Source organism: Pteronotus mesoamericanus, unplaced genomic scaffold (assembly GCF_021234165.1).
Source record: "Pteronotus mesoamericanus isolate MK-2021 breed Mesoamerican mustached bat unplaced genomic scaffold, CSHL_Meso_final contig_220, whole genome shotgun sequence".
Classification (NCBI taxonomy): Eukaryota; Metazoa; Chordata; class Mammalia; order Chiroptera; family Mormoopidae; genus Pteronotus; species Pteronotus mesoamericanus.
The window spans coordinates 981,697-1,008,470 of NW_026555091.1; the positions used below are offsets into that span (position 1 = coordinate 981,697).

A 26,774-nucleotide genomic window follows, 5' to 3' on the forward strand; every position below is an offset into this window, starting at 1 on the left:
CCTACAGAATTTTCTAATGATTCTTTAGTAGATAGTTCAATGAAGTGCTTAAAAACACGGATTCAACATCCCACATGCAACAAATGTTCTGGTAGGCACTACGTATACCGTAACGTGACTGCACCCAGTTTACAGGAGAGATTAAATGAGCACAAAAGGGACCACTCAAGTCTATATGGAAAGAAATCAAGGAAAAGCCCAAATAAAGGTCCCTGGCAAGGTAAGGCAGGGAGGACGTTTTCCTTCCCAGGGAAAGGGCTGCGAACAGCTTTACGGAGGTTGTGATGTTTGAGCTGAGCCCTCAGGCTCAGGGAAGAGGGTGGGGTAACCAAAGGGAGGAGGATGGGAGAAACTGCAGGATGTGTCTGAGGAATGGCTGGCGCTTAGAGATCCCGTTGGAGTTGGGTGGGTAGGGAGAGCCTGGGAGGGCAGGTGGTCATCCACTCAGCAGTGTCTGGCTAAGGGGTCGGGACTTCGGTGGGCAACAGAAGCCCCTCGAGATGTTTGGCCAGCAGCATAATAAGATTTTTAAAATGTCCTTCGGGAAAATTAATCTGGCGAGATGAATGGGAAGGGAGAAAGCAGAAGGGGCTGAGGCTCGGAAAGTCATTTTAGAAGAAGTTGCAGTGGCTCTGAGGAAAGGTAAGGGAGGCGGGACCCAGTCCCATTATAAGTGGGAATTTGAGACGCACAGATACACGCACAGCCGTCAGGGGTGGGTACCGCCTCTGGGTGGGATCTGTCGGAGACCCCCTACCGCAAAGCAAAGAGGACATGATGACGGGGGAGTATGCAGCTGGGGAGAAAGACGGTGGGCTCAGTTTGAGGTCGGCCGGCTTTGAGGCACAGGGGGCACATCTGGATGAGAGGGGCAAAGAGCTGGAAGAAACAGAGTTGGAAACTGGGTGAGGGGTCAGATCTGGAGCTGTACCTTTGAGCGCTCACCACGCTGGGGAGATGGGATAGTTCATGTTGGGCTACAATGACCGCCTAACAGCTCAAAAATACCCGTGTGTTCTGTGACACATCAGGAGACAATATATGTCCTGGAACTCCTGGTGGTAATTCATTACACAGCCACATGAAATGTGGATGGAAATGAAATACCAATCCAAGGGGACACAGTGTCAGAACTGTACAGATGCTTATTTGGTTTCCACAATGACTGAGGTGGAGGTGACTCTGGCATCGAGTGCCCAGCAGTGAAGACTGCTAAGTTCGACAATGTAACTGGCAAAACAAGAATTGTCTCAAATACCCTTAGCATCTTGATGAAGAAACACTGAGAGTCAAATTTGAATTGTACTTAATTGCAGTATCATTTGAAGCTGAAACAGTATTTGCTGCCACCATTTCACTGTTTTTCTTCTTACAAGTTAGCCTCAACGTAGCCAAACCGGAATGAACTCATTAGCTTTCCCTCCAAATCCTTGTAGATGGTACCATGGTCCATACACTTAATCTAACTTGCTGCCTTCACCTTGGCTTTGCATACAGCCGAACCCATAATGTCATGTACGCCACCTCTCTCCTGGGGAGTCCAGTGCCGCCTTAGTTCTGACTCTCCTCGTCTCTTCTCGGTCACCCTACAGGAGGTGCCCCATTGGCGTCCCCGACCCTGGTCGTACACACAACCCTCCAACTCGTCCTCCACACCACTGACAGAGAAAGCTTTCTAAAACAGGGGTTGGCAAACCTTTTCTATAAAGGTCTCGGTAGTAAATATTTTAGGTTTTATGGGCCATATCTAAGACGACTCCCTCTCTCTGCCACTGTCTACCAAAAGCAGCCATCGACAATATACAAATGAAAGAGTTTAGCTGTGTTACAATAAAAATTCATTTACAAGACCAAGCAGTGGGCCAGATTTAGCCCATCCATTTATGTAATTTTTAGACTTACTTAAAATGCTTTAGACATAGCCTCACTTCCCATGGGGAAGTATAAAGAACATACCATTCTTCATGTAATCTGTAGTCTGGGCCTGATTTTTTTCTACAAACATGTTCCTCACCTCATTCTACTCTCTACCCACTATTCCAGCCATAGGGAGCTGTTGGTAATTCCCAGGCTGTACTAGACTGTTGAAATTGCCCTGCTCGGTGTATGCTAGTCCTTTGTCTGAGATGCCCTTACAGACACCCCTAACCTCCCCTCACGCACGTCCCCATTTGCCTAGCCACTGCCTACATATCTCTTAGGACTCAGCTCAAGTATTGCTCCTCAACAAGTCCTTCTGGGTCTCACAGTTCACACACTCTGTTTTGTACCCAATTAAACAACGTACAAAACTCTGCTCTAACTCTAGAACACTCCAACAGATTTGGTTTCCTAATATCTCACCCACAACCCTACATGGGTTCCATGTCTTTGAGAGCAGGTACCATGTATAATGTCTTTGTGTTCATAACATCTGTCATAGTGCCTAGCAGTGCCCTGTAGGTAACAGGGACTCGATGTTATTATTATGGACAAAGAAAAAGTACTCAAAACACAAGTAGAAAAACATCAAATCCTTGTTGAATGTATTTTTTTAATTCCAGACTGCCCTAAGGAGACACTGGGACACTCTGTCATATCTCAGGGGTTTTATAATGCACATCTATTGTGGTTATTAGTGGTGCGAAAGTTATCCTCATCAAAAACAGAAAGGGTGCTGAAAAGTTTTTAGGAAGGAAGGAGGGGAGGGAAGAAGGGAGAAAAGGAAGGAGGGAGGGAGGAGAAGGCATTTAAAAAGAGCCACTCCTTGAAGCAAGGTCCTGCAGGAAATGGGGTTGCCCTGGAAACGGCAGGAGGCAGCATCCCTGAGAAATACCATGGAGACTTCCGACACTGCATGGGAAAAGGGCTTCCTGCTAGTGATTCTTGTCATTGCCTTGGGAAGTTGAGGCCTCTTTTAATCTTGACAGAAAATGATGGAGAGAGCCATGTCCCTGTCTAGTCCTCCCATGAACCAGCCGCATTCCAGGGGGAAGGATGGGGAGGGCAGTCCCGTCGACCCCTCCAAGCCAGGAGCACAGAGCAGCAGAATGGAGACAGGTTCCCAGCCAGAGGGTCCCTGGGAGCCTCTGGCCTTAGGTCCAGATGCCCTCTCTGCTTTCTCCTTCCAGCCAGAGCCTGGCAAACACGTACCTACTTGTGACTGAGCAACCATGGTGGACTTCCGGTCACACAGAGGTGAAAAAGGCAGCCCCAACTCTGCTTCTCTGTCACCCTAGAAAAAAACAGGGGGCCACAGTCAATTAAGAACAGCAGGCTGAGCCACCCAGATTTTATTTAGCAACTTCAGCTACCACAACGGCCAATGGCCTTTATTTTAATCATTACATGCAGTAAGTCCTTACGGAGCTTGCTTCTCTGAACAAAAGACACCAAGAGGCCGAAGCGTTCCTGGGTTCGGTCATTCCACCCAACTGCAACGACGCACACGGTGGCGTAGAACACGCCTCACCGGGCGGCGACAGGTCCCCAAGGAAGGGAAGAAAAGCAACATGCCCTGTGGCCTATAGCCAACCCGCAGTCAGAATCACGGGGTGTTTCCCAGTCATCTTGTGTTGACATCTGTGGCCTTTCTGGAGCCAGGGACGCCCTTCCTGCTATGGGCACCGTTCAAGACTCAGGTTCAAACGGCCTGACTGAATCTCCCCTCTGTGTGCTACCAAAAACCTGACACAGCGGGGTACATGCTCCTGGGCTCTTAACTGCAGGGCACAGGCCACCGTGAAACGTGGCCCAAACAGGCAGGGTGGTAACTGATTGCTTGTGCTTATCCAGGGAGATAATAGCAAAACATGATTTGCAATCTCACCAAAAAGCGTCGCCATAATGAGCAAGGGCTTTGGAAAAGTGTACGTAATGGTGGAGGTGGTTTTTAAAAACCTGAACCAGAAGCTCAACACTTCAATCACACACTCTGAGGCAAGGGAACCTACATCACCCTCTAAGAGCAGCGACATTGTGTTGATTCATTTTACTATGAGAGAATCTGCTCAGATTAACGGGTACTGACTTGGGCCTGAATCTGGCCTTCCCCCCGCCAGCTGTGTGGTCAAAGGAAGCTGCCTTTCTCTCTCTACACTTCAGTTTTATGATTTACAAAATGTGGAATAATAACCTCTACCTCATCGGGTTATGATGAGAATGAAACGAGAAAATGTATGCAAATAAATAAAAAGAACTATGGTTGTTTCCCAAGGGGTATCTCTAATATGTAAGCCAAGAATGAGAAACACTGAGTGAATTTATCACATCGAACAGGCTCTGATTATAACAAAAATCACCAATAAATTCATAAATAAAGAGCAGTAACAGCTTCGTTCAAAAACCAGGCCTAGTTCAAAAACAATGCTTCTTCCTTCTAAGGCAGGTTACCAAAGAGAGAGAATGCTAGTTTACACACACATCTATCGAAAGGAAGGAAAAGGAAAGGGTGTCTGCGGAAACTGAATGGTGGGGCCACAGTGGGTGCTGGAGACATCCAAGGGTCTCAGCAACAGGCCTGCAGTGGCTCAGTGCCTTCCGCACCCTTCCCCGTACAGATGCCCACGGGACACAGTGGCTCCTGTTTCCGAGTGTGCCTTGCAGAAGGCTGCGCCCTCTCCCCAGTGGCGTGATAAAAATTATTTACTTCCGAGCTATCTCTGCTTGAGCAGTGTGAACAGACAGAAGAATATTTACAACATACATTGTAGTTGTGCAGGTGGTTTACTGGCATAGCTCAGCCTACCCTTACTCCCTACGGAGCAGGAATACAAGTTGTTTTGTGGGTGCATTTTAGTGGGTGTGGTTTAGAAGAAGAGGTGGTGAACGCTAACCACTTGACTATTAAGATGTAAGCATTTTTTTGAGTGTGAGAAGCTGTGTCCTTCTTTTTAATTTTATTGAATTTATTAGGGTGACATTAGTTAATAAAATTATATAGGTTTCAAGGGAACAATTCTATAACACATCATCTGTAGATCGTATTGTGTGTTCCCCACCCCAAGTCAAGTCTCCTTCCATCACCATTTATCTCCCCTTTACCCACTTCTACTTTCCCTTCACCCCCCTTTCCTTCTAGCATTAATTTGGATTTTATTACTGAAAAAGCGTATGTTAAACAGCTTATCCTACCAACTTGCCCACACCCACATCTACATAACACATACATCTTGGCATTTCATTGAGCTGAGTACCTTCGACTATTGAAAGCCTATTCTCAAGTAGTGGTCATTGAATTTCCTTTGGAGGACAGATACATTCATGAATTAGGAAAAAAATGTGGAAATTAATATGAAAAAATGTACTTCTACAGGTAAATCCAACTGATTGATACAATATTTTATGACCCTATAACCGCTGACCTTTGTGGAATTATTCATACACTTCTCTCTTTACTAAAGAGGTCAATATCTTTGACCCATGATAGATCAACTTTTTAAATGCTATGTAAAATACCTAAATGACGTAATTAATAAGGTAAATGTTCCTGGTGTTTTTTTGAATTTTATACTCCACAAGTAAGAAATAAATCTACTTTTCAAAAGCCATGTACATTCACAAAAATTGATTGCACAGTAGGCAACAAACAAACCTCACAATAATATTCAAATAATGAAAAATTCTTTGATCAAATTTCAGTAAGTTACAAAGTAATTGTAAAACTAGAAAGTAAAATAACCTACCACTGGAAAATTATATAAACAAACACTTCTGTCTGAAGCAACTCTTGGGTAAAAAAAAAAAGTCTAAACCAAGATTACAGAATATTTAGACAAGAATAATTATGAACATACTGCATATCAAAACATCCGAGATTCATGATAAGAAAAAGACAAACTCCTAGCCTTATATTTTCTAATATTAAACAGGTAAAATACAAATAAATGAATTGAGCATTCAACTCAGGGACTCAGCAAAAGAACAAAATATACTCAAGCAGAAGAAATGAATAAAGAAAAAAGAAAACATGAATTAAGTCAATATCAAAAGAAAAAAGAAACAATAAAATAATTAGCTAACTTCAGAGAGAACAAAGGGAAAAAACACTAATATATGAGATGTGAAATAAGAGTGTGAAAATAACCACAGAAAAAGAGGAAATTCAAAGAATTACAGGAGAAGTTTGCAAAATATAAAAACATCCAGCAATGTAGTGGAAATGAACCTCAAGACTTTTACAACATGTATCTACCAAAAGGCAAACTTATACTTCTTTAAAGTCAATATTTCATTGAAAAGCACCTGCGGCAGTGGCTTGGATTTTGTAAAATATGGTTATAAAATTAAAGATGTAACTTCCTTTTTCAGTAAAGCCTGGAAGGTCTGGTATCAGCACTGAGGCTATGCCCTTATTTTGAAATATAACCCAACTTCCAAATGTAGTTTTTTCAAAGATTTTAAGGTCCCATTGAGATTTCCCATTTCAACTGTCCAATTTAAAATCTATTGTTAAGAGTGAAGCAACATTTCTCCCACATGGATCACTTACAATGGCTTATGACATCTGGGTTCAAATAGAAGCCAATAAAAATAATTTACTGAATGATAATTACTAAAAAATAGTTCCAGTCCAGTGAGCTAACATTCCATTCCCAACAGGCTGGAAATTCAATATGGTTCTTTTCACATTGCCTCTAGCACATTTTCATTCAACTCAAGCATATGTGTTTGCGAACAAGGTTTCATTTATGGGGGGAAAAAGTGTTCACATATTTAAGTACTTTCTCATATTCACCCTCTCACAATTAAAAAAAGAAATTGCTTCAATGCCTCAAACTTATATGAGTGACCTGTGATCTAACTTGGCTGCACACGATGCTCTTAGCTATAGGGACGTCTCTGTAAAGCAGGACCGAAGAAAGCATATGACAAGAGGGGTGGGTATTTGGAGGAAATACTTTCACTAACGCTAGGAAAATAGCTTCTGGAAAAATAGCTCGTTAGCCCTCGATTAAGGATGAATTTGCAGAGTCATTTTTGCACCTACACCAGAGCTATACCTGTACTTTTCTAGTTCCTCCCACACCATTGGGTCCCCCTCGAGGGCTGCTCCGCGAGGCCGAGCCCTGACTTGGCAAGGGCGCAACAGCCACGTCCTGAATAGGGTGCCTACTGCTGCATTCACGTAACACTGTAGGGGTGTGTGTGCATGTTGATATGCACCATAGGACAAAATGAAGAAAATGTAGAACATTTCATGCTGGAAGGACCCTAAGAAAACATCTAGTCCAATCTTCCTTTAAGTTCTACCAAACACACCCCCCTCAAAAATCCCCCAAAGATTACAGATAAGACCACTGGGAACTAGAGGAATGATTTAGTTAGTCCCAAGCCACAGACCAAATGAAATAAAAACTCCAATAAAAGGCCTTCTGGACTTGAACACGCTGTTAACTCTAGTCCCACCTCATTACCAGATCCTGTGCACAACCTCAGAAGAAGAGAAACACACAGAGGCCATCTACATCTCTCCATTCAAACTACAGTCAGTAGAATAAGAGTAATTCCCTTCCAGACCTCTGAGTGACCAGTGACCAAGCCCATCTCCTGTTAGTTTCGGAGATGAGGTTGAGACCAGTGTTAATAAGTAGTGTTCTATGGAATCTCAGAGGCCTCTGAATTCATGGTGTAAATCTCCCTTCTTAACTCAGAAAGAATTAACCAAATTAGCAGTATTAACTTGAGTTAACTATAATTTAGATCCACAATCTACATGACATATTGCCTTTGCAGACCACCCCCCCCCCACCTAAAAAAAAAAAGGTGCTACAATAAATCTAACTGGAATTGACCTCCCAGGGTGATCCCATCCTAAATTCCTATCTGGGCAGGTGTTGGTGGCAGTCACGCCCCAGGCCTATAGCTTCTTTAGTAAAAGGTTCATCTTTGCCTGAAGCAAGCCCTGTCTACTGTTTCTGTGCATCTAGGTTCACACACCTTTGAAATGCCCCCTTTTTGGGCCCTTCGTAATATAACCGCCCTCAAGATTGCACATAATCTTATAAATTAGCCTGTAATCCAATGCTCTCCTTGCTTTCTCCCACCTTCATGCAATCTTCTTTAACTTCCTTCCTCCTTAATTCCAAATGTATATAAGAAACTGCAAAACTGTCATTTTCCGGAGCGTTTGAGATTTGCTCCTGGCAACTGTTACCGGGTTGGCTCAAAAAAAAACTCCTCTAAAAATTTTCTACAGGTTTGGATGTTTTTACATCAACACCTTTAACCTCAGGACCTCACATCTCAAAGCAGAGGTTTGAATGACAACTGCTCTTGAGAAGACATCCATCTCAGTGCTACACATTTCTATTTCTCTACTTCTTGTACCTTTTAAAAAATGTTTTAAAGCAACGTGTACCCATAAAAGACTCTGGCTGTTCTTGCTGAAAACAATGTCCTGTGTCTCAGGGTGTAATAAATTTAAATATAATGGGAACAGTGGCTTTTGGTAATTTCCTGACCCCAAAATACCACACCTGGCTTTGGAAGTTGACAACATGGCTTGCCGGTTTGAAAGAAAGAACGAACCCAACCAATTAGAACAGTTAAAGACAAACATCTTAACCCCTCACGGTAATGCTACACTGGTCATCACTTGGCCACCTCATTAAAAAAATAAGGAAATAAAAGGGCTCTTCAGATGACATTCTGACAAAAGACTGCCACAAGGAAATGCTCCCCCCAACCAAAAACAAAAAACAAACAAAAAAAAACCAAAAAAAACCCCACAACAGTTTAGGATAGAAATACCATAATGTTCTGAGAGTCAGAACTTAAGTAAAATTCCAACATCTCACACACACACAGATCTGCAAGCCCTCCCTCCCCAGAGAAAACCTCTGCGACCCCAATAGTCCTTATCCCAGCATCTCTGAAACACAGAATCAGAAACTGTCCAGCATTGAAAGCCCAGGGGCAGCCCCCACATGGTACCTGTCTGAAGAATTCCTCCAGGAGCAGCATGGTCCAGCGATGGTGGAGCTCCCATGCTTTTGCTGGGTGGCTAATGTCTGCCGTGTGCAACATCAGGGATAAAGCTTTTGGCTTTTCAATCCTGTAAACCCAAAGGAACCAAACACATGATGACCACTCTCTTAGAACCTCGATAACGGCTTCTCTTACAAAGCATTTATTTTTTTAATCCCTTCCCTTCTCCCGTCTCAACCCCACGTCGGCTGGGGAAAAGGTGTCACATCCTCCTCCTCCTGGATCAGTCACAGCTAGGTCTCCAGGTTTATGGAGCCGGACACCTCAAAATCGGACTCAAAACTATTTCTGGAATAACTGCATCATTCAAACAGACAAAAATCCCAGCTCATTGCTTTCCATGTTGCCTCTGCCTTGAGTAGATCTTTGATAATTTAGTTTCCTGCAGGGAAATATTCTCAATTCTTATTGGGGCCCAATATCACCGGCCCTTTATTCATTTCGGCCCTGATGAGAGTCCATCTGTGACGCGTACAATTCTCACATTCTCTCCACACATCCCCGCCCCGTGAGGCCATCCACCAAATTTGTCGGGAGAAGGGACACTTTACAGGTTCCACAATATGGACAAGCTCCTGTGCAAACACCTATAAAAACGCATTGTCACGCGCCCACTCACGCTTCTGGCTGCTGCAGAGCCGTCTTCATGGCTTTGATTTGCTGGAAATGGCAGGACATGTCTGTGGCCATGACCATCTCAATCACCAAGGTCCGAAATTCCCTTCCGGGGACACCCCACGGGAAAAGGAGATGAAAGTAAACAAATGGAAAGTAAAAATTAGTTTATTTTTTGCCACTTCTAATCAAATTGGTTAATTAGTTGTGACCTTTCTAATCTAACTTGAGCCTGAAACTGTCTCATGGGACCCTAAGCTGCTCATCTTTTAAAATCTTTTTTTTTTCTCCTATGTCTTCAAACTGGATAATATTGATTGATCTTTTCAAGTTCACTGATGCTTTATCTTCTCCAACTTGCTATTAAGCCAGTGGAGTCAATTTTTTAAATTTAATTATTTTATTTTTCAGTTCTAAGATTTCTGTTTGCTCTTGTTCGTATTTTCATTCCACTGGTTAAATTTTACTGCATTTTATTACAAGCATACTTTCCTTTATCTCACTGAGCAGGAATATAAAAACTACTTTAAAAGCCCTTGTCTGATAATTCCAAGAGTAGTTCATCTTAGAAACTGCATTTACTGATTGTCTTCACATTTTCCTGCTCTTTGCACGTCATCTAGATTGTCACAGAATTTGAGTTGCCCCTTATTTGGCTCTCTCTTTGGGGTCCTAACGCACTCACCAGCGGCTCAGTCTGTTCCTACCCTGGTCTCTCCAGCCAGAAAAACAGTGAAGGTGTTTGTATAAATACAGTATTAGCCAACGAATGTTGTTGCCTTGACTGATACCGCTTTCGGGGTCACCAAAATGTCACACTCGCTTCCCCGTCATAGTCTCCAAACATTGGCTCCCCTCCAAAACTTAACTGTGCTCACTCTCTAGAGCCCTCAAGTCGGTGGGGTTGTACCTATTTGTTTGTTTGCCATTTTGACTGAGGTTTATCGCTGCTTTTTGCAGGAGGACTGGTTTATTAGCAGCTATTCTGGCCCACTGGAAGGGGAATCCCGAGTGATTCCACTTTGAAATGCAGTAATTATCTGGTAATACATTTATTGGCAAAGGTCCTAAAAAGTCCAATGTGCTTATGTATCCAAACGAATCCATCAGATATTAAAATTGCTTTCCTACAAAGACACAGACTAAACAGATGTGAGCTTTTGGTTCATGGATTTCTGCAAAGCGGTGTACTTCATCTCTCCTCAGAGCTCCTTCCCTGGCCCCCAGATCTCTCCCTTGTCTCAGCCTTACCTCCAGTCATCCTTGGAGAGGTTGACCAAGATATTCATTTCCTCGTCTTCTTGCAGAAGGCGGTACGCCGCACTCAAGTGGTGATTTTCCAACACAGACCGATCGTTGTACAGAATAGCTGGGTCAGACCTGAACAGGAAGCCAGGAAAATGATTTAGGATGTTGAACAGGAGATTCTTCGGGTAATTCTTTCAAGCACTAATACCCCATCTCTTTTTCCTGTGTTTAGCAATTACCTTTGCCCCGACGCCATATATATGAAAAACAAAACAAAACCAGACACTATAAATGATTAGTCAGCATACACAGAGTATTTTAATGTCAATATGTGGATGTGAAATGTGTGACATTGAATCTGAGAACTCTCTGGAAACTGTTCCATAACCAGACCTCAGTTATCTTGGCTAGTAGCAGCAAAGTTGATTTTTTTTAAATGTGGGTCAGGTCAAACTTCCTTATGTTTTCTAGAACAACTTTAACTTTTTTTATTAAATAAAATAATTTATTTTGCTTAAATTCTCTGAACACATACCCCCTGTCAATTACATTTAGCAAGTTCTTCTGGTAGTAGTTTGATCTTAAAATTTTAGCATGCAGAAGCTATACATGGGCAATTGAGGGTAAAGAATGTAAGTACAGGTTATAGGACAACTGTTAGTCTCTCCCTTGGAGACCATCCAACAGCCAAATGACAATAAACATAGAGCTGTGGACTACTTCTGTATCCGCAATTTAACAAAATCTTAGATTACTACAGCTTATTTGTTTCTCATCAAAGAAGCTGAGTCCCAGAGATGGGAAGTGACTTTGCAGAGCCCCACAGGGGCTAAGTGTCAGGGTTGGGAGGAAGGCAAGACCTCTGATAGGTGGGCCATTGTCCCCCAAGATGACTGCCACCTGTCACTGGCCAAACTTTGAAATATATCTATCACACCTTGGAAGTGTCAGACTTGACATACCATCAACGGACACAGAACCTGGGCACAGCCTTGGTTTTCTGAATGGGGAGCACTCAGGCTGAGATGCGTCAGAGGAAGTTCTGCTGGGGAAGGCCATTTCTAGATTTCATTACAAACTGAGCTTAACTGAACCTACTGGAATGTTCCAACCGCTACAAAGAGACGGCACAAAACAACGTACACCCTAAGGTGGGTGATGTGACCTTATATCTGTTAAGTAGGCACCAATTGATGTGTGTTTTTGACATAAAGCTGTTTTCCAACTCCTGTAATTAATTTCCCTCTGTGTTGTGACTGGTTTTGACAATGGTCTCCAGCCAAGATCTAAGTACAGTTCTACCCACCTCTCTTCCTTCCGCAGGTGCTATTCTCTGTCCTCCGAGCAAAGGCTCCACTAAACAGAGCCACTTTGCGGAACTCCCTGTGTTTAAAGACCTTGCAGCACAACCACACAGGCTGTTTTGCAGCAGCTGAGAGTATTCTATGTGAGGAGGCAGGAGGTAGGAAAGGAGCAGCTTAAGTCCTTTTCTCTATTTCCATTCAACTGAAATTCCCCTTCTGAACACAGATCAGAGGATACAGTCTTCTTTTGTGCACCCCACAATTACGTGTCGGGTTCATTAAATACGTGTGGATTGATTTATGAACACAAAGCTATCTGAGCTGTGCACCTGCTCGTTCAAGTGAAATCAGCCAGTGTTTATTTAGGGTTAAACTCGCGCCTCCTCGCCGTTCTTTCTTGTCACCTTGTCACCTCTCCCCAAATTCTAGCTTCTTTTGATTCCTGTCAAGGCCCAATGAACCTGACTGTCAGATTCTCTCCAGTTCCACCTCACTGTCTTAAGAGAAGGTTAAGTTCTGCGTCCGGGAGAGGGCAGATAAGGTTTCATCCTAAACACAAATGACAATGGACTGGTACAGCTTGCCTGGAACTCCACGCTGAGAATACTAAGGCTAAATCTGCAGCTAGTAAGGAAAAAAACACCCAAAATGATTAGTGATGTCAGGAGACAGTGAAGAGGTGCAGAGTGGGGCACCTGGCCCGGGACGGAACAGCCCCCACAGAGGCTGCATTTACCTGCGCTGCCTGTGAGGGAGGGTGCATAGGTTGCCCATGGTAAACGACCTACATGAGACAACCTAGCTCCCCCACCCCTGTGCCACCAAACAGAGCAGAGGTGAAATCAGGGAGACTGGGAGGAGCATCCCCAGAATCCCAGAGACGAGAGGGTAGGAAGGCTGGCTGATCGTTCCTGTCAACAAAAACACGCCCATCCTCGCCTGCCCCCGCTGAGTCAGCCTCCATGGCATCTGAGCCTCTTTGTAAACTGTTCCATCTCCTATTAAAAATAGGTAGAGCATGCACAGCACATACATAAACAACAAAGAGTTGGCATCAGAACAGAGAGGAAAAAGAGATCCAGATGAGCTGAGAATAAAATACAAGAATTAGGAGCAGGCGGCTTCTTACATTCTAAGTCTTGATCGAAGCTGACCACCTTGATCTTGTTCAAAATTTCACTTTTTCAGAAACGCAGAATAGAACCACCATGCAAAAGAGAGGGGACTACCCCTATCTGGCTTATAAACCTCTCTCCCTGCCCCTTCTTGCCTCTGCTCCAAACACTTCAACATCCTCACCGGGTCTGAATGTGGAAGTTGTTGGTGGTCCCGGTGTGCTCGTAGTCATGGATGGCAGCTGAGAAGATGATAGCAAAAATCTCCAGCTCCGTCAGCCAGTTCTGAAAGGGAGATTACAAAGCAATCAGATAATCTGTCTTTTCAGTCTTCAGCTTGCTGACAACATACCCGCATTCCTGCCTTCCCACCCTGCAGCTGGCAAGCTATCGCCAGACACATGTTCTCAGACAGAAAGAAACGGCTCTTTTCCTTCAGTAAGGAGACTAGGGCACATGTGATTTGAAAACAGCATGCCCAGCAAGGCTGAAAGCGCGAAATATCTTTTATCTTTTTCAAGAAAGCAAAATACAGTGACCATGCATATGTCAAAAGCCCTCTGTGATATCCTCTCTCAAATTCCAAATAAAGTTCCTAGGTAAACACACACAAAAAAATTAAAAAGTTCAAAACAATACCAAGAGCTAGGTGTAACAGAAAACCTAATGTCTACCCATCAGAAGGTGGACGGACAGGTGAAGACCCAGATGGAAAGGGGAAAGCCGGCCTTCTGCCTTACACGTGCAGCAGTCTGAAGAGACCGGCCCCCATCCACACAACGAAACTGGCTGTAGCTCAGTGGTCCTCAGGTGTGTTCCCTGGGCCAGCGGAGTGAGCATCCCCTGTGCTTTATGAGGCAGCCCTAGGCTTCTGATGCCTGCTAGAGTTCGAGAACCACCGCTGTGTTCCATCTCAGAGACTCTGTGGGTTCACTGACGCCTCTCCTTCCCTTCCATAAACCATGCCGCCCGGGGTCCATGCGATGGAACATCCCTGGCTCTGAGCTACCCTTTGGTGCCCTCTACCTACTTTTGTTACTAATTGAATGGATGCTTACATGTTTCAGTGTGATCTGCTAGGGTCAAGTACACTGTTACCATAACTATCCAATTAAATGTGACATAAGCCAATTAAAAAATGAACACAAAAATGGAGTTGTTATGTCTGTAGAACCTAAGTTCAATGGTATAGACAGTCACTAAAAAGAAAAAAAATTGTAAAAATTTAGAGAGTACTCACTCAGTTTGTTTCATGAGTATCTTTAAGTTCCTTTTTACTTTAATGTAATGAAACTAGAGACCTTAGGGGCAGGTTTAATGTAAGACAAATGAGTACCCAAATTGGCAGAATTCAGGAAACAGCCTGGAGTCTGAATTAAAGATTAATAAATAAAACATTTATTTCATGTAAGTTAACACAAAATTATTTTAAAAATAAACATCAATTTTTAATAATTCTCACTTGAACTGTTTTTTTTCAATTAATTACTAATTTTGGTGTTTGTCTAAAAAACCTTCCTGAGAATTATTACCCTGTTTGAGGATGGCTAAGGGAAAAATAAACACACACGCTACATACAACCTATGCAAAAAAAAAAAAAAGAAGACCTACTAGTTAGGGAAAGAATGAGCACAGTTGTAATTCAGGGGGGAAAATAAACTATACTTCTGAAAAAGGATTCCTAGCAGCCTCCCACAGGAAACGTCTGGAAACCTTGTAATATTACTGATAGCGCGCCTCGAAGATATACACTCATGTACTAGGAACAGAGAGGCATGGAGAGAAAACAGACTAAGATGAAAAATCAACAAAATTCAGTGAAAAAGAGATGGGAAAAATAAGTGAAAACTGAAGAAGATGGAAGCTACAAAAACTGATCCTGAGGGCAGCCAGGGCCCTCCTCAGGGGCCTCCCTCGAGGGGGCTGTGTTGGGCCTGCGGACCCCAAACCCAGGCAACACGCACAGCTCCGTGGAGGTGGGCACGGCCACCCCCTTTTCACAGGCGCGGAGCAGGAGGCTGGAGAGGCTCAGTAGCTGACCCACAGCGAGTGCTTTGACAAGTCACACTATGTCACTTCAGAGATCCTACTCATAATTTCTAACTCATCTTTCCTTTTGGTTCATGTGTTTACTCAATTTTGCGTGAAGCTATATGGGTTTTATTTGCTAGTACACATTTTTCTTGATATTTTCCATACACATTTTTTTTTCATTTGGGCAATGCTTTGCTTTCCTTTCCCAACACCCTGTTCCCACCCACCTGCCCCGAGTCCTCCTACCCACTCCTTTGCATGTATCTGTTTCTCCAAGATCATGTGAAGTTTAAAATAAGATTATAAATGGGAGACAGTGTACCATCTAAACAAATCTAATCACAGAGCGTCAGGCCAGTCAGCGGGTGTCTAAATAACTACATAATTACAGTTCTCACATTACAAATGTCAGTATAAATTCCCCCCCTTACGCAAATAGGTTAACAAGATCCCATCTTAGGGGTATTCTACTTCTAATACACCTAAAACAACAAATGAGTACAAACAAGCATACAACGGAAAAATAAAACCATGACCTTTAAATCTCATTTTAACACCCTGGCTTGTCAACAAACCCTGTGGATGCTTAGAATCAGTCACGCTGTTTGGGGATAAGAGAAAAGAGAGATGGTACCTGGAGGAAGAAAAAGAGGAGAAGGAAAGCGAAGAGAAGGAGGTGGAGAGGAAGGAAGGAAGGAAGGAAGGAAGGAAGGAAGGAAGGAGGGAGGGAGGGAGGGAGGGAGGGAGGGAGGGAGGGAAGGAAAGAGGAAAACAGATTCACAAACAAGGGGCATTTAAGATGGGCAAGCAAGTGAAGTGAAAATTTCAGAACAGTGAACAAATGAGCATGTCCAGTGGCAAAAACTGATTCATCCCCCGTACAGATGTGATTCCTGCTGTGGAGTGTGGAGTGTGGAGCATTAGGGCGGACTGTGGCCCTGTGACCCTGGGCACTGGGGGGCAGCCTGAGGGACGTGAAGCAGACTCGACAGGCACTGACACTGACATGCAAGGGAGTAATAAGCTCTACCTACCGCCGAGAGGGAGAAACAAGAGCAGCGCTTTGGGACAGGAAAGTCCTTGCAGGGTATATAGGCAGTAAGGAGGTGGAATCCGTGTGGCTTAGCGGTTAATGGAATGAGGGGCCCAGGATGAGGCTTCAGTGGAGGAGAACAATGAATTAAAGATGCCCCCAGCATTCCTAGCCTAAGTGGCAAAAACCATGGTGGGTGACATTCGATGGCACCGTTAATAGAAACGGAGAAGGTAGGAGAAGCTATTTTGAGGGAAATTGGGCTTCATATTTTAATAATGCTCAGATTTCTTTGCCTTTTCCAAATTAATTACTGTGAACCCAGAAGATTTTATGACAACCCATAAGAAGTCAGAAATTTAAGTTCCATGAGAATATTATTCCAGATTTATCAAACTATGACAAGGTACAAGCCACAGATTCTAACAGTATGTTACTATCTATAAAATACAATTATCATAACTAATTCAATGACAGCAATGCCTGACAACTGTAACAATGGTGGCCTTGGAATTTTGTTGTGTGCGACGCAGGAGAGCAAGCTGCGTGAGTATGCGTCCAGGGAAGTAGGGGGGCGGGGGGGGGCAGGAGAAAGCTGAAGGGAAAGGACGGGGCAAGTTCCCATTGCGAGTGGAAACAGGATGAGCACCTTGTGACTTTGATATGTGAATGACAATTTCTTTAGTTATTTGTTTCCACTCCTGTATTATTTTTCTGTTACTATCTTAAATCATCACAAACTCAAGGCTTAGAGAACACCTCCCATGTGTTGGCACACAGTTCTGCAGGTGAGACATCGGCCCAGCGTGGCTGGCTGGGTGTCCTGGTCAGGACCTCGCAAGGCTGAATTCAAGGTGTTGGCAAGTCTGCGTTCCCTTCTGAAGCTCTGTGGGAAAATCTGCTTCCAGGTGCATTCCACGCATTGGCAAAGCTCGTTTCCTTCTCATGCTTTCCACGTGGCTCTGTCCCCCTTCAAGCTAGCATTCGGCCATACCTGTTGTCTTTCAAGGACTCATGCGGTTACATTGGGCCCACCTGGAGAATCCAGGACACACTCCCTATTTTAAGGTCCTCTGTTTAGTAAGCTTCACTGTATCCACCAAGTCCCTTTTGACAGCTAATGTAACATTAACAAGGGTGACAACGCCTAAGATGTCAAAGGTCATGGAGACAAAATTCCGCTGACCACAAACCCTCATAAAATGACGCAGCACTCTTGAACCAGGGTGCCACTTAGAAACCCTTAATGTTCCCCTTATAAATATGCTAAGGCCAATTATGCTCAAAGAAACAAGATACACAGCTTCTCTCCTTTAAAAAAATAAGCAAAAGAAAACTAATGGCACCTTGGCCCAAAAAAGCAATGAAAGAGCCCAAGGGATAGCTTTGAAGTTTGGAATCTTTTGACCTAGATCAAAAGCAGACTGGAGCTTGGAGTCTGATTCCTATGTATGCAATCAACAACGCTTCAATTCAATTCTGTTCAAGGATTGTCTCTTAGAAGTGTGCAAAGTCAGTCCGAAAGGATCCGCGCATCTTCTAGGCACCAGAGTTAAGCAGTAATGAGTCATACACACACAGACTGTAATGAATTGATGTGGAGGACTAGGCATCTATCAATGGGGTGTTTTGATTCCCTATGTGTTTCACAGTTTATAGAACTGAAGTGGTTTAAAGCATCCCCCGCTCTTGGCTTGTAATGAAAGGTTAGACTCGCGGCACGTTCTCCATCCACCACATCGCTCCCACCCGTTCTGCAAGCTTGCAGTGAAAGAAGTTTGTTTTGAGCTGCATTTCTGAGAGAGAGTGGGTGGGAATCAGTTTCTATATTTAAGGATTATTCTGAATGAGGCCTGAATTGATCATGAAAATCCAATGGCAGATAAGCTCACTGAAGAGCATTACGCGGTGCATGGCTGCCACTGACTGCCATGCTGTAGCGTTTATGTTAATGATCACTCACATTAGCATAGGCGCTTGGGCGCTTTTCCTGAGAGCTAAGAAAAAGCTGTGCGTAATTCTCCTTTATATCTCCACAGTGCACCACACAGTAGGCACTGACTAAATATATGTTGAATACGTAAGTCCGAAGTACGTTTTCTCATTTACTTTGATCCTCACCACAACACTTTGAAGTATCACACGAGGTTACCGAAGTGTAAGAATACCGCTTTTTTTTTTCTTTTGCCACAGGCATTGGAGAAGCATGGCTGAAATATTTAAATGTGTAGCCTAAGAAGCCAGATCTGGGACTGAATCCTGGCTCCGCTGTGGTATTAGTTTGCCAGGGCTGCCATCGCAAATGCCACAGACGGGGCAGCTCACACAACAGAAACGTATTCTCTCTCAGCTCTGGAGGCTGGAAGTGCACGACTGAAGCGTTCCCAACTTGCAGATGGCCGCCTTCACATTGTCCTCACACAGTCTTGCACTGTGCCTGTGGATGTCTGTCCCAACCTCCTCTTTTTACAAGGACACCAGTCATACTGGATTAGGGCCCACCAATATGACCTCATTTTACCTTAATTACCTCTTTAATGGCCCCGTCTCCAAATTGTGTCACATTCTGAAGCACTGAGGATTAGAATAGGACTTCAACATATGAATGTACAGGGGGACAAAATTCTGCTGACAGGAGACACTTTATGACAGGGCAATATAACTCTGAATGAGTTTCTTATTTTTCTACTGAATTTGTGTCATTTTGTCATTGGTCAATTTATTTATATAATCCGGATCTTAATCCTTGTTCTCTCTATATTGTCCTCAAGTACTACTTAATTATGATGATATTTTGTATCCTACAAAAGGTTTTAATATACTCAATTAATCCATATTTTATTAGATAGCTTTTGTGTGTTAAGGCTTACTTAAGAAAATGTCCTTTTTCAAGGTTATAAATATGTCCTCCTGTTTTCTCCTAATATGAGTAAACTTTCATTTTTGTACTCACATCTTTCTTTTTTATCTGCTATTTCATGAATGATGTGAAGTAGGACAAAAATAACCTGGGTATTCCAGATGAACAACTGTCCCTGAAACATTTTTTGAACTGAGCGGTTTTCCCTAGAATGTAGTCTCTAGACATGACCTCACCTTCTCACCTACAATTCTTTCTTTGTTACACTCTCGTTGGTGTTCCCTCCTTAGGAAACCATGAGACTGCTCACGTCAAGGGTACCGATGGCTTCCGTGCTGCCAAAGGCAGTGATCACCTCCCTGTCCTCGTCCCACTTGACTTTCTGTCACGTCCCGCACGATTCACCCTTCTCTTTTGAAGCACCTTCTTTCCTCGGCTGCCATGTCCCCACACTCTCTTGGTTTCTGTCCCAATGTCCCTGGCCACTCCTTTTAGTTACTGCTGTTGGCTCTCATTCTCCACCTTCTTTTAAACTACGGACTGCTCCCAGGCTCCCTTCAGAGCCCCTCCTCCTTCTCTATTCGCACGCTCACTAGATGGTCACACCTGGCTCCGTGCTTTGAGTAACACTGACATGTCCGTTGTCTGACCTCTTTCCAGAACTCTAGACTCCCTCAGTTTTCCTCCTGCTTGACATCTCCACATGGATGACTAGTAGGGATCTCAAACTCCATGTGTCTAAAGTGAAGCCCTTCTCCCGAAGACTGTGCTGCCACCAGGCTCTCTCATCCACACTGTTTATCAAACCAAAAATCTAAGACATACTCCTGATCCCTCTCTCTAATGCTCCAAATCCTATTTACCACCCAACTGTTTCACCTCTACCTCAGAATCAGAATTTCTGTCCCCATATGCTAGCAATGTCCTTTCTAGTCCAAACTACTATTCTCTCTCCAGTAAACTCCTACAGTCCTCCTCAGAAAGGCGGTATCCATTCCCCACGGTGATAATTTCCTAATCTTTGTCTGGTCCCATGACTTCTCTGTCTAAACCCCTTAAGTGGCCTCACACTGCACTTAGAATAAAATTGGAACTCACTCCCCTGGGCTACAAAGCCCGATCTGGCCTGGCTCCTGCTTTGTTCTCCAGCCTTATCTTGCCCCTCTGTCCCCATCCTGTGCTGTTCCCACTGGGCTTGCTTTTCTTCTTTGTTCCCTGAATCCAACCAAGCTGTTCTCTTACGAGGGAACTAATGATAGTTATATTTATACTGGTCCTTCGGTGCTAACTGCGGGCATGCTCTTCTTAGGGTCTTTGTACAGCTCAACTCTAAAATCACAACGATATCAAATGAACTGTTACCTCTGAAGAGAGGCCTTTCCTGACACTTAATAAAATTTCCAGTTTTCCCTATGTGGGTACCCTATTTTAATTTTAATTTTCTGCAGGACGCAAGTGATATTTTCTTGTTCACTTTTTTTATTGGCCTCCTATCTGTAGCCTCCCACTAGAATGCAAATCCTGTAGGAACACTAATGTACCCTTACCTGAGAAAAAGAAACTAGCACATGATAAGTGCTCAGTAAGTATTTGGGTTTCATTTTTGAAACTCTAACCAATTCCACTGTTATATTTGTCTATTTTGGCACAAATTCCACACTGTTTTATTGCTATAGGTATTCTACTACCTACTAGACTAACAACTACCCCACCACACAGGTTGTTTTTTTTCCAAAACTGTTTTTTACAGTTGTAGAACATCTGCTTTACATAATTTCAGACTCTGTTTATCATTTTTCATATTATATCCTATTGGAATTTTTATTGGTATTGCTTTGAATTTGCAGATTAGTCTGAGGGAAATTGATATCTCTGTAATACTGAGGCATTAAAAACATGGTATATTTCTTTACTCAGTTAATGTTATTTTGTGCCCTTTAGTTTCATAGTTTCCTTTGTATCAGTTTTGAAGTTCTTCATAGGTAATCGATAGATTTTTTTCAACTGTTGAGAATGTATGATTTTCTACTGCACACGTTCATTTCCAGAGCACAGGACAGCTATTTTATTTGATCTAATCATTTATAGTTGGCTTTCTTGATTTTTAAAAAGAGATGATCACATTATTTTCACAGGATGCTCCTTGAATCTCTTTAGATGGCACGTGGCCCTGGCTGAGACCCCCAAACGGTGCTCCATAGCACTTTCAACGTGGGCATCGCTGCTTGCTCCACGGTTTGACGGAACCACCCTTAACTGCAACTCTTGCTCTATGTTTCTGGCAGAAATCCTTTATCACATCAAACCAGTTCCCTTTGTGGTATTTCTGTAATTCAAACAACAGCCTTTTAAATAATATTTTAAGAAATCAGTTTTACAGTAAGGAAGACCTGAAAGCTGGTGAGAGGTTTCGGGGAAATCCCGCAGTTTTAAGGACAACAATACCTCACCACTGAGTCCCCTGCATGAGGCAGACAGAGCACTTGTACTTCTGATACTTTAGTCCTAACTAGCAAGGTCCTTCTACATGATAAGGTATTCCATTTTAGAAAATGAGGAAATCCTGACTCAGAGATTTGAGCAATTTATCATAGGTCACAGAATCTAATAAGTAATTAAACAAGGATTTCTATCCAAATATATCTAGCTGCAAAGCCCATGCTCCTCCCACTGTATTCCATTTTTAATTCAGTGAGATATTAGACCATGTCATTCAACATGCCCTTGCTGAGAAGATAACAAATGTGTACTGGGTTTATGGGCCAATGAATAACCATACCCAAAGAATGTCTATCTTGGTGCCAATTCTGAAGAAGATTTCAAAGTCTAGGTCAGAGAAACCAGGCTTAGAGACCTGGCTGTCTGTGTAACCCTAGAGTTCCCATCAGTACTCACCACGACGCCTGTCTTATAGAGTAGGTAATGCACGGTCTGGGTGACGTCGGCAGCATGCATTAAATTGTGGTAAGGGTTTTTGTGTTTGCTGTACCCCACTTCCAGGGCCTCCACAAATGAGACGAGTGCAGAGATGGGGATCTGAAAAAGATCGGTAAGGTTGATGCACCAGTGATTTAGTAGCTTTAAGTGAGGGAAGAAATTACACAGGCTCATCTCAAAGACACGCAGGGCAGAGGGTATGTGTTCATTTATTTCCCAGGCGAAGGTTCGAGTCTTTTACTTCTTGACAAATAAATGAGTATGTACTATGCAGTGTATCTCATTTATTTATGACAAAACATAAGGTACACCAAGATCTTAAGTCATTAAATGATTGCAGAGTCATTATTTTGCATTATTAATGCAAATTATTTTGCATTAAATGATTATAAAATAAACACAAGCTGCCACCTCCTGGAAAATGTGCTCTTCAAGAAAAGGGATTGTATGTACTGGACACATTTTTAAAAAAGTCATAATCTGTTACACATGGGAACAGAAACAACCTGGGTTCTTGTGTCTGTTACCTGACAATTTATCATAGATGCCCTGCAATTTGGAATGCTATTTCCAATTAGCCTAACTGCGTTTCTGTTTCAAATATGTGTAAAACAAATACCTCCTTTTTCTATGTGGCAGAAAGTGAAGGACAATTACAAAATGTCCATAGAAAATAAGGGAAACTTAACACAGTCTCCATGTTAGTTTTCTGGATCAGTTCCTTGGTTTAGGGCAAATTATGAAGTACAATAATGGCGGTAAGGGAAGAGTGTGTGTTCCAGGAGGCTAAAAAGCACGTTAGTAAAATATTGTAATAATAGTAAGGAAAATACTGTGATGCTTTGTGAGAATCCATAACATGTCCTTCCTGGACCCCAAGTCTTCATTCTTCCGACTTGTAGAAATATTGCCTTTTAAATATTGCCTTTCAGATATTAGAGATCAATTTTCATTTTTGAAAATAAAGATTCAAGAAACCTAGGTTCTCGGGGCTGTTCATGAGGGTCCAGCGTGTGCAAACGTTCATGGGGCTTTGCTGAGGAAAGGGTCTCAGGCAGTCGCCAGGTTTTCAAACAGGTTTCTGGTGCAAAACAAATTAAGGACCACCATCATGAACTATTTACGGCTGTGTAAGAAAGACACTCCCAAATACACAGTCCTTTAGAAAGCGATAAGGCACCGTGCTGTCCAGAGAAGTCAGTATGTCACAGAGAAAAAGGCCTGCATTTTCCAGAGGCTCATTCACAGGATGAGAGAAGTCTGAGGAGCACAACATGACAGATGTCAGCAGATGAATTCACAGGTCACCTGGGGAACCTGACGGGACCCTCAGGGCCTGAGGAATGAGAGGCTGATGGCATTGAACCCTGGAAATGATTCCAGCTCTTTACCTAAAGCTGAAGAATTAATTTGAAGCTTGAATGGCTGGGCAATACCAATGACCTGTCACAGATAAGGGAGAGCATTTGTCTGCATTTGAGTCAAGTGGTGGGAAAAAAATCATTTGCAGAGACAGAAGACACCATTCTGTCTCTATGACGGCCTCCTGGCGGATGGTGGGAGATCACACAGGAAAGGAGGCTGCAGTGAGATCAGTGGGCAGGGCCGCGGGGAGTTCTGCTCGTTCAGGTTTCAGGTGGTGCTTCGAGGAAGACTGGGATCAAATGTGCAGCTCCAGCCTCTCCCTAGCCAACGAGCCCGCCAGGCAGGGGAGTAACAAAAAGTTCCCACTGCAGAGGAGTTCATAACAGTGGCTGTCCAGACAATGGGTCCCAAGTCACCCAGGGCAGTTTTGGGTCTATACTAAAATGATTCTCTTGGCCTTAGCCCCAAAATCATGCAAGGACAGATGAGAGAGAGAGAGAGAGAGAGAGAGAGAGAGAGAGGGAGGGGGGGAGGGAGGGGGAGAGAGAGAGAATAATTAGGCACTGACCTTGAAACGGCTGATCAGATCGTAGCGTGTGAGTAATTCATAGAAAATGAATTTCAATGCATGGTCCCCGCTGGCTTCGTTGAGGGAAAAGACATCAAAGGACCACTTGTCCACATCCTGCAGGACCGAGAGGGGAGAAAGAACGCATCAGTCCCCAGCCACAAGCATGATTACAGACTTCTCTCTCAAGAGTCGGCCTGCAGCTTTCACCCAGGACTTCACAGTCCAAGACTCTAATGCCCTTTCCACTCCCAGATGTTTTCCAACCTGGCAGACCTAGATAGCATTTACTGATCAAATATTCAATAGTCTTATTACTAATAACAGCTATAATTTCTTGAGTGCCTACCATATGCTAGGCATTGTGATCAGTAATAAATACCATAACTTATCGTGGAAATCAGTCTCAGGGATAGACTTTAAGGAGTCACATTTTATAGACAAGGAAGCTGAGAAGTTACCTAATTTCTCCAAAGCCCCATCACGAGTAAGTGCGAGGGATTCAGTGGGCCCAGCACACAAACACAGGTTGACCAGATGCCTAGGCTCAGGCTCTGTCCATTAACACCCTTCCACTATGCACCCACGCTGAATTTCAAATCCTTCGGTGCTTCCCTACTCTGAACTTCTCCCCCGTCCTCTGATACCATCTGCAGACTTCCCCTTAGTCCACAGTTGGGAATATCAACCCACTTTACAGTGTTCAGAAACATACCTGCTATAGAATATAAAATAATGTGTCACTTCAATCCAAACTGCTGAGTTGAACCCAAGGAGAAAGCCTTCATTTCATGGTTGGAAAAATGCTACCACTTCTGGGGTTACTGATCTGGGAATCTGATCCTCAAATCTGTAAGTCACTTTATTGAAAAGAGTAAAACTAAAAGCTAAGTTGAACACACACCTCATATTCTCTTTTTGAAGTTCAAAGCCTTATTTGTCCATTATTAGCTACTCCAAAAAAATTGAGGTCTGTCAGAAAAAAGTCTAGCCATTGTTAAGGTAAAGAGAATGGTTTGTGTGACATCAATGTAACCTGGCAGCCAAGGAGAGTGGACTGGAATGCATATGTGTGAACAATGACGACTTCATTGCACTAGTCAGTGGGGGCGGTAAACATCGTTGAATAAGCAGGGGTACTGTGTGGCTGTTGCATTAAAAATGACTAAGTAGAGCAACAAATCTCCATCAAATTTTGTGTTAAGCTTTAACATTCCTCTACTGAAACTGTCTGCATGATTCAGAAGGCTGCAGCTGGGGACAGTTGGTGACTGGCAGCTTCATCATGACAACGCTCCTGCTCACGCATCACACCTCGCGCAGCGATTTTTTTGGTGAAACATCAAATCACCCAGGTGACTCAGCCCCACTATATACAGCCCAGATGTGGTGCCCTGAGACTTCTGGCTTTTCCCAAAACTAAGATCACCTCTGAAAGGGAAGAGATTTCAGACCATGGATGAGATTCAGAGGAGTATGATGGGGCAGCTGACGGTGATTGGTAGAACTGTGTGAGGTCCCAAGGGGCCTATTTTGAAGGGGATGGAGTGTCACTGTCCTAGGTACAATGTTTCTTATATCTTGTATCTTCTTCAATAAATGTCTCTCTTTTTCCACATTGCATGGCTGGATACTTTCTGGACAGACCTCATCTATGTAAACACTACGTGATGTGTCGTTCACTTATAACCAGATATTTATAAACAAAGTCTTGTTTAACCAATAGGTAAGAAATAGTCCTTTGGTTTCTTATTGTGATAGAGTCTTACTTCAATTAAAAAAAAAAAAAGTGTACAGCTGTGAGCCTGACAATAGGACCCATGTGAGACCACACTGAGTCTAGGCAGGGTGTCAGATGGCGCCTTGGAAGAGACACTGGTTACCAGGAACTGCTGGCCTGAGTGGCTCTCACCTCGGCCCTCCCTGCATCTCAACATCACCCACCTGTCCCAATCCTGTCCCTCTCCAAATGTCCCAACTGTCAATATCACCCCAAGGCCATCAAGGTCTCTCCCATGGATGCCAGGGCACAGAATAACTGAATTTCCCTATATAGGGAAAAACGAACTTTTCCAGAAGGGTCTCCAACTAGCTTGTTTCGATTCATGCCAGTGGTAACCTCGCCTCAGTTTTCAGTAATTTCTCCTCCATTATAATAACTAAAGAAATAGCTACAAGTACTGAGCATATTTTTTTGTGCCAGACACAGGGTGAGGTATTTATACATATCTGCAAATCTTCGCAACTCTAGAAATAGGTGTTAATTTACCAAGACTTACAGATGGCAACCTCAGAGGGATGAAATGAAGTGTCTGACGGCACTTGGTAGCGGAACCAGGTAATAATGCCAGTGGCATCAATTAGTGAGATCACTGCCAGCAGATGAAATCACTGTAAACTCCATTGCTATGTACTGTGACCCAGGTCTCACGCCCTAAACACCCCGACAGGGCCCAGGCCAATAGGTGGTGGGGCCAGTTGAGATTAACCCAAGACCTGAAGCTTCACCTTGATCATGACAATTGGCATTGCCATGACATCCACTCTCTGACCGGCAGACCTAAGGGAAAGTCTTGTGACAACTCAGTAGGTGGGACAACACTTTGTCAAGCCAGACAATTTTTAATCCTATTCTCCAGAATGAATAAAAAAGAGAAAGGCTATTATTAGAAATAAAGAGATTATCATAATAAGAAATCAAATTTATTCGGAATAGTAGGAATTAGA

The 26,774-nt window shown here is 43.3% G+C and overlaps 1 protein-coding gene across 1 annotated transcript in view; it reads right to left on the reverse strand.

Annotated features, from left to right (window-relative positions):
• The window catches only part of PDE1C (phosphodiesterase 1C), a 431,124-nt gene that overhangs the window by 51,859 nt on the left and 352,491 nt on the right, over positions 1–26,774 (reverse strand). The window contains 7 exon segments of the mRNA XM_054571335.1: positions 3,133–3,214; positions 8,914–9,034; positions 9,587–9,688; positions 10,834–10,962; positions 13,434–13,534; positions 22,073–22,213; positions 24,048–24,164. Of these exon segments, the coding sequence (XP_054427310.1) occupies positions 3,133–3,214; positions 8,914–9,034; positions 9,587–9,688; positions 10,834–10,962; positions 13,434–13,534; positions 22,073–22,213; positions 24,048–24,164 (793 nt within the window).